Source organism: Lepus europaeus, chromosome 13 (assembly GCF_033115175.1).
Source record: "Lepus europaeus isolate LE1 chromosome 13, mLepTim1.pri, whole genome shotgun sequence".
NCBI classification, from domain to species: domain Eukaryota; kingdom Metazoa; phylum Chordata; class Mammalia; order Lagomorpha; family Leporidae; genus Lepus; species Lepus europaeus.
Genome location: NC_084839.1, coordinates 51,138,727 through 51,155,001, shown reverse-complemented (window position 1 = coordinate 51,155,001; position 16,275 = coordinate 51,138,727). Strand labels below are relative to the sequence as shown.

General features: G+C 41.0%; 1 protein-coding gene across 1 annotated transcript in view; it reads right to left on the bottom strand.

Moving 5' to 3' along the window:
* EML6 (EMAP like 6) overlaps window positions 1-16,275 on the bottom strand; it is a 297,135-nt gene that overhangs the window by 82,534 nt on the left and 198,326 nt on the right. Inside the window, exons 17-20 of the mRNA XM_062209442.1 lie at window positions 6,401-6,501; window positions 4,930-5,132; window positions 2,053-2,164; window positions 1,671-1,798 (exon numbers count right to left, since the gene is read on the bottom strand). Coding sequence (XP_062065426.1) covers window positions 1,671-1,798; window positions 2,053-2,164; window positions 4,930-5,132; window positions 6,401-6,501 — 544 coding nt within the window. The remainder of the gene's footprint in view (window positions 1-1,670; window positions 1,799-2,052; window positions 2,165-4,929; window positions 5,133-6,400; window positions 6,502-16,275) is intronic.

Here is a 16,275-nt window from a genome sequence, read left to right as displayed (position 1 = left end):
CTTTGGAATGACACAGCTTGGGCCATTGCAGCCATCTGGGGAGTAAACATGTGGATGGAAGACCCTCCCCCCCTTCTCTGACTTTCAAATAAAATAAATCTTAAAAAAAGGAAAATTAACAGATTTCTAAAATCATGCTATTAAAAAATAAAAATAAATAAACACTTGCTTTTCAGGCAAACAAAATATGAAGCATGGCCAGACAGAAAAAGAAGTCAGTTTGGAAGCCAACAACGAATGCAGTATAAGCTGGAGAACAAAGGGTTCATGCCTTTGTGTCTCTCCAGGGCAGCTCCACACTGCCTGCTGGGCACAGGCAGCTGCAGAGATGGCAAGGTTGTGGAGCAGGTTGTTTTAAACACAGATTCTCTTTCTTGATATCCTGGGTGGGCTTGGACACATGTGTTTTTAAAACCTTGCAGCATTTCTGAGCTGTGGTGTGTACCAAGACCTGTTTCCAGGGTACAGCAAGTCAGGGGATTTCAGGACTCACCCCTGACACAGTAACCTGCAGGTACGAATCTGATCAAGGGACGGAGGGGGAGCTGGCCTGGAAGAGGGGCAACCGGGACAGAATCCAGCGCCCCGACTGGGAGTAGAACCCGGTGTGCCGGCACCGCAGGTGGAGCTGTTGAGCCGTGGCGCCAGCCCCTTTCTGTGCTCTTTAAGGATTCTGTTGATGCTTATTTTTATTTGACCTTTATCCAAATACAATTCTTGAGGGGATAAGGAAGGCAAGCAGTACATATACAATTGTGTGGCATGAGATTGAGACCAGAGTGAGAGACACAATCAAAAGAGGCACTTAGGCTTTTAGTGTGTGGGGGTAGATAACTGGTCTCCCTAGTCCTACAGATAGATCAAGAGGATATACACACCAGAAGTCTCATCCACACCCAGATCTGATTTCAGTGGTGAGATTCTGGATTTTGAGCAGATATTATAGTGTGATAGGGCTCTTGGGGACCTTGGGAGGTAATAAAGTATCTTGTACATGGTAGGGCATGATTAATTGGTGGCCACGGGTGGGAATGCACCAAACTCTCAAGGTGACCCTCAGGATCCTCTGGGTCCTCACACTTCTACAGGCAACTCCCTTTGAACATGGCTTGACCTAGGCCTTGTTTCTAACCAACTAAAGCATGGAAAAGAGATGGAATGCTCATGGCTGCCATATGTGATGATTTCTACATAAGACTGGGATTTGATTTCCTTTCTCTCTCTCTCTCTCTCTCTCTCTCTCTCTCTCTCTCTCTCTCTCTTGCTGGCTTTGAGGAAGCAAGGAGCAATGTCAGGGAACCCTACGAGGCAAGGAATTGTGGGCACCTGTACGAGCTGAGGCTGGTCTGTGGCCAACAGCCACCAATAACCTGGCTGAGCTTGCAATGAGATCCTCCTCAGTTGAGCCTCAGTCAAGACTAAGCCCTGATCATCATCACTGCAGCCTTGCAAAACCCTAAGCTTAGGTCTTGGTTAAGTTGTGCTCAGATTCCTGCCCTACAGACACTGTGAGATAATGTGTGCCAGTTTAAGCTGCTAAGTGTGCAGCAATGTGTTACACAGCAACCAGTAACTAGTACAGTACCTGTACAACCCTGGGAATGAGTGCTGCACTACCCCACCCCTAGTTCCAGTCCCGATATGGTTTAGAGTAAGTGCAAGCACCGTACCTGAACAAGCAGTGTCATTGGGCCACTCTTGTCAATTTCCAGAATCTCCCCATTTTTTGTTCCTACCAGGATATGTCCATGTCCCAAAGTAATGGCACGAATCGAAGGGTTATCTTCCAAAAGCAAACCTGGGGGAGGGAGGATGGCGTTTAAATATAGCAACAGCAAAGACTGATTATTAGTGTAAATTCAATTTTTATCATTTCAAAGTACTAAGATATCATCCTTTACATTTCTAGGAGGGGCTGAGAGCTCAATATCGAAGACAGACAGACAGACAGAAAGAAAACTAATTTAGTAACAGTTTTCCAACAAGAACTTTAGTACTATCTTCTCCATCCTGGGAACATAAAGATGTCTATTCTGTATTTGGGAGTGGCACCTTTTGAGCTAGTTGACAGTGCTGCTCTTTTAATGGCGTAAGTCTTCAGACATCTTTCAAACATGTCATCCCAGAGCTCCACGATGCCATCCTTTCCACCTGTGACAAAGCCCTGCGAAGGCACACATGGCAAGTGTTACACATACATCAAAATGACCTATCACCCACCCAGCCCCCAGGATTCCCCTGTGGGTGATGCAGTTCTGCACGTGTCGTCTTCCTAAGCAAATGAGACTGCATAACATTTTCTGGAAGTAGCTCTTCTCCAACTCTCTATTCTCACTGTGTGTCCACCTTAGACCACAGGTCTGCACCTGGCACTCTGGCTCAGGGAAGGCTGCTACTGAACCCAGCCCCCAACCACAATGTAGGCTCCTATGGGACAGAACAGCCCCAAACCCAGCAAAGTTCCAGCTGTCTCATATTCTCACAAAATGGATTGAAATTCACACCATAATTGAAAATGACTGTTAGATATTTAAAATTCAATATTCATTTCCAGGAGAAAACATCCTTATGTATTAAGAGTAACAAGTATCTCACATAATGAAATTACCCCACTTTGTGCAACAATTTCCACAATAATTAAAATCTACATTAATTTGTGCAAAACCTGGAAAGTAAAACACAACATATTGGATATTCTTTTAACCAAACAGTGATCTTTACTCTTGTTCTAAGCTTATGATTTCTTGGCTTTACTAGTTTTCCTTCCTGGCAATTTTTCATATATACCAACTGTTCTTAGAGAATTTTCTTTTTAACAAAAAATACTTCTAATGTTTTTCTGTAATATAATAATTCATTTTGTTTCTCAAACTTTTAATGCATTCCAGTGAAGCACATGAAGAAATATTTTGAAGTTTACTACTTCAAATACCCTTTATTCTTTTTAGTCATTCTTCTACAACCAACCTTAGACTGTTTCAACCAACCTGAAATTAAACATACTCAGAAAAAAAAATTGTCTGCATTAACATGCATATTTTCTTTCCTGATATTATTCACTCTATAGAACAGTATAACTTTTATATACACTTACATTGTATTTGGTACTATAAATAACCCAAAGGCCATTTAAGCAAACAGAAGGATACATGTAGGTTACATGCAGATACTGAGCTATTCCGTAGAAGGGACTGAGTTCACCCACAGATTTGGACATCCATGGGCATCTTAGAACCAATCCCTTGAAGATACCAAGGAATGACTACACAGAATGTGTGTCCAAGGAGAGTCCATCCTCAAGTTCCATAGAGGTGAAGAACGCTTCTATTCTGATATCATTTCTTTCCCTGGGATTTTACAGCTTAACTTACCAAACAATGAGAGTTTGAACAAATGATATTGTGTCAACTTTCAGGCCTACACAAACTTTGCATACTGCTGTAATCTTTTTCCATGTTTGCAGTATAACCAAAAATGAATTTGCCAGCAAAAACACTAAAACCACCATTATAATTGCGCAATAATATACTTTTGTTGTAAGATCAACACATTTACTTGGGGACTGTTAAGGAAAAGTGAACCCTGGCGTAGGTAGGTTGGGTGGCTTAGACTGAAGGTCAGAGAGCTGAGAGGAACTGGAACAACCAGCAAACTAAAAATGAATGAAAAAACTGCTATCTTCCAAAAAAAGTGGTTTAATGACACTGAAGGTTGAGTGTCTTCTTGTAAAAGATCACTGCAAGTTAGGTGGGCACCTGGACAGACCAAGATAAGCTTGAGTAGATATACAGCTGGTGAACAGATTTCAACTTAAAAAAAAAATCTATTTATTTGAAAGGCAGAGTGATAGAGGGAGAGACAGATCTTGCAGGTGCTAGTTCAATCCCCAAATGGCTGCAACGGCCAGGGCTGGGCCAGGCTAAAGTCAGAAGCCCAGAACTCCATCTGGGTCTCCCACATGGGTGCCAGGGACTCAAGTACTTGAGTCATCTTCCACTGCTTTCCCAGGCACATTTGCAGGGAGTTGGATCAAAAGAGGAGCAGCCAGGACTGGAAGAGGCACTCTGATATGGGATGCTGACATCACAGCTGGCAGCTTAACAGGCTGCATCCAACAGTGTCTCCATAATTGCACTTTAACACCTCTAAATATGTCTGTGCAAGAGCATACTGGCTATGAACCTTTCCATTAAAAAAAATCAATATGTGGGACAATTATCTAACCACTTGATACTTCCAGGTTCTGCCCCTTTGTGCCACTTAGAAGGAAGACAATGCTCAAATATTTCTCAGGACTCTTCTACTACCATTGATGTGTCTACATTTATCCAAACATTATCTTAACAGAATTGCTTATTTGAAAGGCAGAGTGAGAGAGAGAGAAGAGAGACAGAGAGAAAAAGGGACCTTCCATGCACTGGTTTATTCTCCAAATGGCCACAACAACCAGGTAGACATCAAGAGCCTGGAACTCCATCCTGGTTTCTCCTTAGGGGTAGCAGGGGCCCAAGCACTTGGGCCATCTTCTGCTGCTTTCCCAGGCACATTAACAGGGAGTTTGGTGGAAGCAAGTGAGCCAAGACTCAAACTGGAACTCAATTATGGACTGGTGGCTTTGTAAGCAGTGTTTTAATCTGCTGCACCACAACACTAGCCCCAGTCACAGCAATTCTTAAGGGGCTCTTGGGAGTGACAGCCAGGAAGTCTAAGTGTGAAAAGAGTGGAGCAAAACTGCACATAAAGAAACAGCTGTAGGTGAAAATCAGTGTACTCTCCTTCCTACCTTCCCTTGGCTGTAGCTTTATGACAACCACTTTGTGACACAGGACTGTTTTTAGATCCAGGCATCCTCTTGGTGGACTTTCCCAAGACTACTTTATAATAGTATAAAGTGGATGAGGAAAATGAATTCTGCGAAACATTCCATACCTTATCCAATGCGTACATGGCAAACACGGGCCCGTCATGAGCTTTCACTGTTTTCAGGAGTACAATGTCTTTCCAAATAAAAATATCACCAGTAGCTGCCCCTGAGAACACCAGATCTTCCATCCGTCCATAAGAAACACACATCATTGTTTCCAATTTCCCGACACTTCCAAAAATTCCTCTCTTAGAGGTAAAGCCTCCACCTACAACAGACCAAGAATATTTATTGCTTTAAAACAAATGGGCACCTCATAGGCATATATAGAATGACCATCTTCAATGAAAACCCTGGTGTGTCTACCTTAGGTGTACACATAATGGCAAAAATGGCAGAGAAGATCATCCACAAAAATATTATAAGATGGTTTCCCATTCATTAATTCAGAGTTTGCTGAATCCGGACATTGTGGCAGGCACAGTGCTCAATGCTGGAGAAATAAATACGCAAATAGAGAGTTCCTGCCTTCAAGGAGCTTGGGGTCTGGCTGGAGAGAGAGAGCTCACTCAGTGCAAGACACAGATTCAACCAAGGCTCAGAGCAAGTTCTATGCAGCCATAGGAAGGAATGACTGGGTGCCTACAGGAGTAAGCAAAGTCTTCATGAGTGCTAACGAAAAAGAGTAAGAACGGTGCTGATGGTAGATGCGAAATGTCAGCGTGTTACCTATGTTCTGCCTAAACTTGCATCACCCAATTTTCACATGAGAAAAATAAATGGCTGTGTAGAAGGAAGTACACTGGGACGAACCATTACATTTGTCCCTTGGATGTTCCCGTTTCCATGCATTCCATAAATAGCCTTGGGAAACTCAGTTTCATTCAAGACACTGTACCCAGACTGGTTCCCCAGACTTCATCCTCTCTACACATGCAGCAAGCACTAGAACAGTTTATTCCCGTTTTGTGCACTGCGAGATTAGGCTTGGCACCAAAGCTGACACCAAGAATTCAGCAACAATGGTAATAATGAGAATACAATACTCTTCATGTTTAGTCATGCTTATTTAGCCATCATTATTATCAACATATGATCCACAAATGTTTATTTTGACCACCTACTGTGTGCAGAGTCAGGATTTAACCTATGTGCTCAATTCAGTGATAGATTAATAAAGGAACCCTCAAAAATCCTGACAATTATATTCACCTAACCAAAGTCATTATGTTATTTCCTACTCAGTGATTAACATAATTATTACTTGCAGGACAGATTACTAAATATAAAAATTATAATTTTCACAGTACAACATTTTCCAAAGCCTTCTAGGCATTGACAAATATGCACAGAATCACGTGAAGTGTGACAAATTTCACCACTTAGAAGCCGTCTAAAGTGAATTTGGGAGAGAATTTTTTTTAGATACATTTTCACTTTAGGTTGCAGAGAAACAGGCCAAGCAGAGGCAATATATATTTTTTCCAGAGGAGTAAAGCTCTCAACCCCATAAACGGTAAGCCCCATCAACGGTACCTGCTTGTTGCCAGAATTTGATGTGCTTCATCCCAACGGTAACCAGTTTGTCCACATGATGTGGGTTACATTTTACCACAAATATTTTATCTTTATGTCCTCTGTAAGATATAAAGAGGAAAAATAATTCTATTTCGGAAAAATGCAATGGTACAGAATTGCACTAAAACATGCATTTGGTCTAATTTTCATTAAGCACATCTTACAATTCAGTTAGAAAATGATTTAAAATGTACACAGGGTCTTCATTAAAATAATGAGTTTCAGCTTTTCTTTGTATATCTCAGCCCTCTTTTCTAACCCTAATATTGTTGCCTACATCTACTTACTTATGCTGTAAACAAACTAATGAAACATGTAAAGCATATCAGTATGTCTCTGTAAGATAAAATGCCACCACTGTAGGATCTTAAGAAATCCCAGGGACTCCTTAGGAGGAGGAAGGAGAAGGTCTTGAAATAGTAGTAATGAGAAGTTTCAAATACAATAGCCTTTCTGTGGAAGCATCATTTCAGGTAAAACGTATTTTTTAGCTAGTAATGTATTTGCTAAAGATTAAAGCCAGCGGCTCCCAGGCATGGTGAGAAGGACATCAGTTCCTGAACCAAGGCACATCAGGATGCTGTGTGTTCAGGAATGCAGATTTTTAACCCACGGAGCCAAAGGGCAAGCATGGAAATAAGGGGCTGATTGCAGATGTGGGCTATAGACTTGGTGCTTCACAGTGCCGGGGAAATTTCCATTACAGAAGGGCAGGATCATCACATTAGAATCTAGAGGTTGCCTGGCGTCGATGGACTGTTTGATGGTCTTTTCTGGAATTTGAGGATGTAATTTTCATTATATGGAAGAAAAATGATGACCAAGAGGAACACAACTGATTAGTCTCCTTATGAATACAAATCCAAAAAACCTTCTTAGATATTAGGAAATATAATTCAAAAGCAAATTAAAAATACTATATTATGACCAAATAAAAGATAGTTCAATATTGAGAAATCAAATAATAGAATTGATCATATTAACAGATGGAAGGAGAACAAGTATATTGTTTTCACAGATGCTGAAAAGGTATTTGACAAAAATCTAACACTCATTCATGATATAAAGATCTTCAACACTCAGCACTTAACAAAGCAGGAATGAAAAGATGCTTCAGGACACTTGCACTGCCCTGGACCCCCGACACTGAGAAATGCAGATTCATTCAAGGCAACTCTTCCCCAGGCTGGCTCTCCAGACCCGCTGTGTGACACTATCCTTCCTTTATAGACAGAACTGCTGGAACAGTAGCTTCTTCCTGGGGTGGGAGTGCCTGATTTCAAAAGTCAGATTCTTACTTCAAAGTATTCCCAGTAGAGTTGGAACAAGACTATTACTTCACCTATTTAACATTGTAGTAAGCCTAGTAACTACTTCAATTACACAAAATTAAAAGTGAAAGGTGAAGAGCTGGAATGGGAGAGAGAAAACTACTTCTATTTGCAGAGGATAAAACTGTGCATCTAGAAAATTAAAAGGAAAACAATGCAACCATGACTATAACCACAATAAAGTTTCAGTATATAAAATGAAATAGTCAATAACCTTCATAAACTACTTGAAAATAAAATGGAGTAGCAGATGCTTTATTAAAAATAAAATATCAAGGCATAAACTTAAGAAATGTGCAATATATAAGAAATGTGTAATACACACATTTTATATACATATATATATATATAATAGGGAAAACCACATCTATTAAGATTGAAAAAAGAATTTTTAAAAATGGAATCACATCCCATGTTCTTGCATGGGAAAACTCAATACTACAGATGTCAGTTCTCCCTTAGTTTATAAATTCAACTTAATTACAATAAAAAGATCATTGAGCCGGCGCCGTGGCTCAATAGGCTAATCCTCCGCCTAGTGGCGCCGGCACACCAGGTTCTAGTCCCAGTCAGGGCACCAATCCTGTCCCGGTTGCCCCTCTTCCAGGCCAGCTCTCTGCTGTGGCCAGGGAGTGCAGTGGAGGATGGCCCAAGTCCTTGGGCCCTGCACCCCATGGGAGACCAGGAGAAGCACCTGGCTCCTGCTATCGGATCAGCGTGGTGCGCTGGCCGCAGCGCGCCTACCGCAGCGGCCATTGGAGGGTGAACCAACGGCAAAGGAAGACCTTTCTCTCTCTCTTTCTCTCTGTCTCTCTCTCTCTCTCACTGTCCACTCTGCCTGTCAAAAAAAAAAAAAAAAAAAAAAAAAAAGAAAAAGATCATTGAGTAGCTTTTAATCTGAAGTTATACCAGATTATACAGTTATACAACTTGATGTTAAAGGTCTTATGGAAGATTAAAGCAGCTCAAGCAGCCAGGTAAACTCTGAAAAGTCAAGCAAATAGTTCTCCTAGACAGAAAGCAACTGATCAAGCCTCCATAATTAAAGTAGTGTGGGATCTCTACATGAATTGACTGACAAAGCAGTGGCAAAACGGAAAATCCAGAAAGAGGCTCAAATGATTATAAAAGTGTAGTATATAATAAAGACAGGGTCTGAAATCAGTGTGGAAAAGACGAACTTTTAAATTAGATGGATGTGATAGGTATGTGGTGCGTGGGTTAAGACACCACTTGGGATACCTGTAGGCCATCGTAGAGTGCCTGGGATTGAGTCCTAGCTCCATTTCCAATTCCAGCTTCCTGCTAATTCACACCTTAGGTGGCGGTCGATGATGGCTCAAGCAGCTGGGTCCCTGCCACCCACATAGGAGTCCTGGAGTGAGTTCTAGACTCTTGGATTCAGTCTGGCTCAGTGCTCACTATTGTGGGCATTTAGAGAAGCAAACCAATAGATGGAAGTTCAATCTCTCTTTGCCCTTCAAACAAAATGAAAATAACTAAAAATAAAATAGTGTTTTACATGAAATGCTGGCTAGGCTAAGTGAAGGAGTTATTAGTAATTGCTACTGGGAACGTAAAAATGGTACAGCTAACTTGAAAGTCTGGTTTTTTTTTTTTTTAAGATTTATTTGTTTTATTTGAAAGGTAGAGTTATATAGAGAGAAGAAGAGACAGAGAGAGATCTTCCATCTACTGGTTCACCCCTAAAAGGCTGCAACAGCCAGAACTGTGCCAGATCAAAGCCAGGAGCCAGGAGCTTCCTCCAGGCCTCCCACGTGGATGCAGAGGCCCAAGGACTTGGGCCATTTTCTGCTGCTTTCCCACACGCATTAGCAGGGAGCTGGGTCAGAACTGGAGCAGCCAGGAATCTAACCTGTGCACATGTGGGATACTGGCATTATAGGCGGCAGCTTAGCTCACTACACCACAGTGCTGGCCCCCTGGCAGTTCTTTACGAAACTAAACATCTTCTTACTAAGCAACCCAGCAGTTGAGCTCCTTGGTATTTACCAAATGAGTTGAAAACTTATGTCCACACAAAAACCTACACATAGATGCTTATTGAAACTTTACTTATAATCACAAAAACTTGAAGCAACCTAGATGTCCTTCCCCAGGTGAATGAACAAACAAGCTGACATAGTCCAACAATGGAATATTATTCAGAGATAAAAAGAAATGAGTTAGGAAGCCAGGCAATGACAAGGATGGGTCTTATATCTAAGTATAAGAAGCCAATCTGAAAAGACTACATACTGTATGATTGCAACTATGTGAGATCCTGGAAAAGGCAGAACTATGGAGATAGAAATAAATAATGAATGAATGAATGAATGAATGAATCTATGCCAGGATGTATGGTGAAGAGGATGGAGGGGTTAAAAGAAAAACAACCAGGGCACAAACGATCTTTAAGGCTGTGAAACTATCCTATATGATAGGTCAAATAGTGGATACATATCCAAACCTGCAGAACCCAACACACGAAGAATGCACCGTAATACAAACTATCAACTTGGGTGAGACTGATGTGTCAAGGTAAGTTCTTCCATCGTAATAAAGGTTCTGCTCGGGTGCAGGATGTGACAGTGCAGGCAGCTGGCCACGTGTGGAGGAAGCGGGTATATGAGAACTTCTAAGTTTTGTTCAACTTTGCTATGAAATTAAAACTGTCCTAAAAAATTAAAATCTATTTAAAAGGGGTGGGAATGAGTAGAGTTTGGAACACCTTGATAGCCATGTAAAAAGGATTTCAAATTGGACTATACTTCATAGTAGATACTGGGATAAATTCTAAAGAGTTTAGAGGCCTAAAGTCAAAAGGTGAAGCCACAGAAACTTAGAAGGAATTATAGGTTATTTATTTCTAACCTGAGAATGGGTGATACTTGCTGAACTGTGACTCAAAATCCTGAAGGAGCAAAATCTGACATTAATAAATTTGACCACATAAAAACAAAAACCTTTTGCATGATGAAGACACAATATAGCAAATTCAAGAGATGCATGATAAACTGGTGAAAATATCTGTAAGTTAATAGACAACAAACCATCCCCTAACATTTAACAAACTACTGCTTGTATGAATTGTATTTCAAAGAAACCAAATGGTTCATTGGGAAAATTTCTCATTTACATAGAATTCTAGAAAATATGAAGAATGATAGATTTAGAAAATCATCATTTCTCATCTCCATTAATAGACTTAGCCCTCAAGTGTCATTAGATACTACAGTCACTGGGTCATTTGCTAATGGGAAGCTGTATAAACCAAGGATCAGGCTACTGCCACTGTAACCTACCAGTCTAGCAGATTGTTACCAACAAGACAACTGGACATTTTGTGCACTGGTGCAACACAGGGATAGTGCTAGGGCAGCTGTCCACCCTTGTGGGGAGAAATTCCTATGCTGATATGGTTTAGAATTAAAACAGACTGGCTTTTAGTAGATTATTATTTTTTAAATTCTCTGCAGATAATTGATTACACCTAGGAAGTTTCAAACCTGTTGATTCCACTCTCTACTATGCCATTAATACCATCTTTTTTGATTACCTGTTTTCTTGCTTAAGACAATTGCACAAATGGGGGGACTATTTGCAAACCTTATTTGATGAGGGATTTGTACTCAGTATATATCAAAACTCTTCTAACTCAATAACAAGACAAAAAATCCCATTTCAAAAGGGCACTAAAGTATTTCTACAAAGAAAATATATAAATGGGCTGTAAGCACAAAGACATTCAACTTCATTAGTCATCAGGGAGATCAAAGTCAAAACTTCAGTGAGACACCACTTTACATCCACCGGGACAGAAACAATGAAAATAACAGACAATAGTAAGCATTGATGAGGATGTGGAGAAATTGTAGGGAATGGAAAATGGTGCAGCCCATTTTAAAAATATTCATATCACGCTTCCAAATGTTAAACATAGTTATTGTATGACCCAGCAATTGCACTTCTAGATGTATACCCTGGAGAAATGAAACATACATTCATTTAACACCTTTGTAGTGACTTCATAATTGCTAACAGTGCAAACTATCCAAATATCCATTAACTGATGAATGGATAAATAAAATGTGGTATATCTACTCAATGAAGTATTATTCAGCAATAGAAAGGAAGTACTATGGCATAGGTGAATCTTAAAGAATTATGCTAAATCAAAGAAGCCAATGTAAGAGGACCTTATATTGTAGAGTTCCATTTATATAAAAGGTTAAATTAGGCAAATTCATAGACAGAAGACAGATTACTGGTAACAGATATAGGAATGAAAACACTCTGCAGGCCGGCGCTGTGGCTTAACAGGCTAATCCTCCGCCTTGTGGCGCCGGCACACCGGGTTCTAGTCCCGGTTGGGGCGCCGGATTCTATCCCGGTTGCCCCTCTTCCAGGCCAGCTCTCTGCTGTGGCCAGGGAGTGCAGTGGAGGATGGCCCAAGTCCTTCGGCCCTACACCCGCATGGGAGACCAGGAGAAGCACCTGGTTCCTGGCTTCAGATCGGCGCGATGCGCCGGCTGCAGCAGCCATTGGAAGGTGAACCAACGGCAAAAAGGAAGCCCTTTCTCTCTGTCTCTCTCTCTCACTGTCCACTCTGCCTGTCAAAAAAAAAAAAAAAAAAAAAAGAAAACACTCTGCAATTAGATAGTGGTGATGACTGCACAACTCTGTAAATGTGCTAAAAACTACTGTGCATTTCAAAGGAGTCGTTTGTATATGAGTAATCAATAAAGTGATTTTGTAAGAGCTGAATGACTGTATTCAAGCCCACAGATCTAGCTGCCATTAGCAGGAAGTGCAGGGGAATGTCTGAAATGATTTCACGAAGATTGAGTCAAGTTCAGGATGTAAAACATTCCCTTGGCCAAATGACCAGATTCTGAAAGCATTCATGGCATGAGACAGGGCGGATGGGGAATACTGTAAAATAAGAGGCTTGGGGTGGGCAGTTAGCCCAGCCCTGAAGTCGCCAGTTAGGATGATTATGTCGCGTATCAGAGTGCTTGGATTGGATTCAATACCTGGCTCCAACTTCCTGCCCAAACTGACTCTGGAAGGCAGTGGTGATGGCTCAAGTCATCGGATTCCTGCCACCCAAATGGGAGACCTGGATTGAGTTCTCAGCTCAAGCATGGGTGCTGCAGGCCTTTGGGGAGTGAACGAACCCCCCCCCCCATTTCTCTGCCTCTCAAAAGGTGATGATTTGAATGCAACTGTCATCTTTGAAGCAATGAGAAATGTTTGATTATGAATTGGATAATACATCAGAAAGAAATTCATGTGCTTCCATTAGTTGTGATAATGCTATGGTGGTTTTCAAAATGTGGCTTCTCAGAAACATCTGGTGAAGTACATATGAGGGCACTTCAAAAAGTTTGTGGAATAATGCACTTAAAATAGACGTTTACTTTGGTACAAAAAACTTCCTGAAATGCACACTTAGCTTCCTGAGACTGGGCATTCTCTGTGTGTACTTTTTGAGGGCACCCGATATACACAGGTTTCAAGAATTTTTTGCATCAAAATAGATTTATCTTTTAAGTCCATTTTCCACAGACTTTCTGAGGTACCCCTGTACAGGTCAAATGACATGATACCCTGAATTTTCTTTAAAATATTCTTGCCCAAAAGTGAAAGAAAACAAGGGGAGATTTGTACAAAGCACAGGTGCTGATAATTGTTGCAGCTGAGTGACGAGTACAAGGTCTTCCCTATGATATTGCCCCCACTTTTGTGTAACTATGAAAGTTTTCATAATAAAAAAAAAAAGGGGCCAGCGTTGTGGTATAGTTGGTAAAGCTGCCACCTGCAACACCTGCACCCCATATGCCATCAGTTTAAGTCCCAGCTGCTCCACTTCCTATCCAGCTCCCTGCTAATGGCCTGAGAAAAGCAGCAGAATAGACCCAAGTGCTTAGGGAGACCCAGATGAAGCTCTTGGCTCCTGGCTTTGGCTTGGTCCAGCCCTGGCCACTGCAATCATTTGGGGGATGAAGCAGCAGATGCAGGCACTCTCTCCCCTCTCCTCTTCTCTTTTTCTCCCTCTCCCCACCCAGCTCCATTTCTATGTCTCTCTCTCTCTCTCTCTCTCCCCTCCTCTTTAACTCTTTTAAATAAATAAATATCTTAAAACAAAAGGTTAGATGAAAGGTGAAAAAAAACCTGACTCATTATGGACTGACTTTGAGGCTTTGTCTCTTTGAATGTCAAAGGGGAATGTGGACACTGGAGCCACAGTATGTCATTGGATGTATCAGGAACAATTAGGAAGGAGATCGAAAGGTTTAGATACAAGAAAAAACACACTTAACACAGAGCAGACATCAGCCAATTATTTATATTATATATATGTGCAAGAATAATTATTTGTGAGTGTAATCACTAGAATATATACTAAAGAGAAATGCTAACTGTAAACCACATTAAATAGTCAAAGATTATTTGATTGGAGTACCACCCCCCCCCTCCAACCTCCAGAATCTAAAACCATTAGTATCTACTCTAGAGAAAAGAGGCTAGAGAAATCAAAATGGAAATCAAGAACTGATATAACAAATTCTATCTGCTAGACAGAAAATAATCCTGCCTGGTTGTATCCATGCTACTTCAAATATTTAGAAAAACTGCTGAGGTTACTTTAAATTTTCATATTATTTCTTAGTGTCATACAAGCATCAAGGTAGTTTCTGGCGTGGGTAAAGTTCTAAACTGGCCGATGACGGCATGTTTAGCTAATGTCAACATCTAAATTAAGACCACAGGTTGGATATCTGTTGTATTTCTCTTGGACGCTTGCTAAATGTGTATGGAAGTTGCATACAACTGTGTCTGTGTGTAAGAAAAACAAAATGCAAATACCTTCAGGTCCTGAATTCAAAGAATAAGAATGTGGCCAGCCCTACCACCCAACAATCCCTCAGACCCCTGTCACAAGTAACTGAAAACATGGGGCCACGGAAACCCTATCATCAAGCACAGGGCAGGGAGTGGGGGTGAGGAACAAAGGAGACAGCCTCTTCTAGAAGCCAAGGGCAGCTACACCAGCAGACTGCTGGCCAATCTTCCATTGAGAACCCTTTCACCTGCACAGCAACAAAGTCCTGCCTATGACTTTGCTGTTTCTCTTTTTGTGAAAGGACTTGAACAAAGATTAGAGTATGTTTGATTTCTACATCTCCAAAATAGATTTTTAAAATGGCTTACAATACAGAAGAATAACTTAGAATTAGCCATGTGACATACATCAGAAGACAGTGAGCCACGTGGGTGCATGAGGAAAAAGTCAATTACATGGACAGTATACACAATATCCTATCCAATAAAAATAGAAGCACATATACCAAAAACGCATGTTAAATATTAACCATGGTTGTTTGGGATGTGGAATTACAGATGATATTTTCTTCTTGGCACTTTTCTATGCTTTTTAGATTTTATTTATTTGACAGGTAGAGTTACAGACAGTGAGAGAGACAGAGAGAAAGGTCTTCCTTCCATTGGTTCACCCCCCCCAATGGCTGCTATGGCTGGAGCTACACCGATCCGAAGCCAGGAGCCTCTTCCTGATCTCCATGTGGGTGCAGGAGCCCAAGCACTTGGGCCATCCTCCACTGCCCTCCCGGGCCATAGCAGAGAGCTGGACTGGAAGAGGAACAGTTGGGACTAGAACCTGGCACCCATATGGGATGCCAGTGCTGCAGGCGGAGGATTAGCCTAGTGTGCCATGGCACCTGCCCTTCTATGCTTTCTAATTTTTCTATAGCGGTTATGTATTATTTTGAAAACAGAAGAAAATAAGGCTATTTTTAAAAATAGATGCACATTTTTTTTAAAAGTGAGGAATAAAAGGTGCCACTAAGTTTTGCAGGAGGTTATATTATATTCACCAAATGTATGTAAGGGTAGGGAGCTAAAATAGGTCAAGCAATCAGGCTAATTCATACCTGCTTGTCTTGGGCCTACATTTTGCCACTAAGCTTTCTAAGAGCAAAACCATTTCAGATTAACATTGGGTACATTCTTGTCAGGCACCTTCATAATTTTACTTTTTGCTTGAGATCTCTGCCATCCAAGCTTCTGAGAGGAAGCTGGCTAATCATAATTAGTCATTGTCTGCCCAGTCATGTTGCCAGAGCAACGCAAATCCAAACAAAGGAGCAGAGGGGCGCCTGTCTCACTATTCTGCCTTGATTGACACTGATGTTAGGCCATTCAACAACTGCCCACAAAAGAATGGCATTGGTTTTTAAATGGGTTGCTGGTCTACGACACTAAAATTTGGACAACTTTTAAAGGCAAAAAATAAGAAGCCCATTTGTAATGGAGGTGAATAAAATCACTCATCAGAGCTAAAATTATCAAAATTAACAAAGATGCAAAGACCCCATTCAAATAGTTTGCATGCATCAGAGATCTTGTAATAAGAACTCTGTGTGCTAATTCTAAATTTCTCCAGTTTCTCTGAACAATAAAGTGTGGGTTCATATA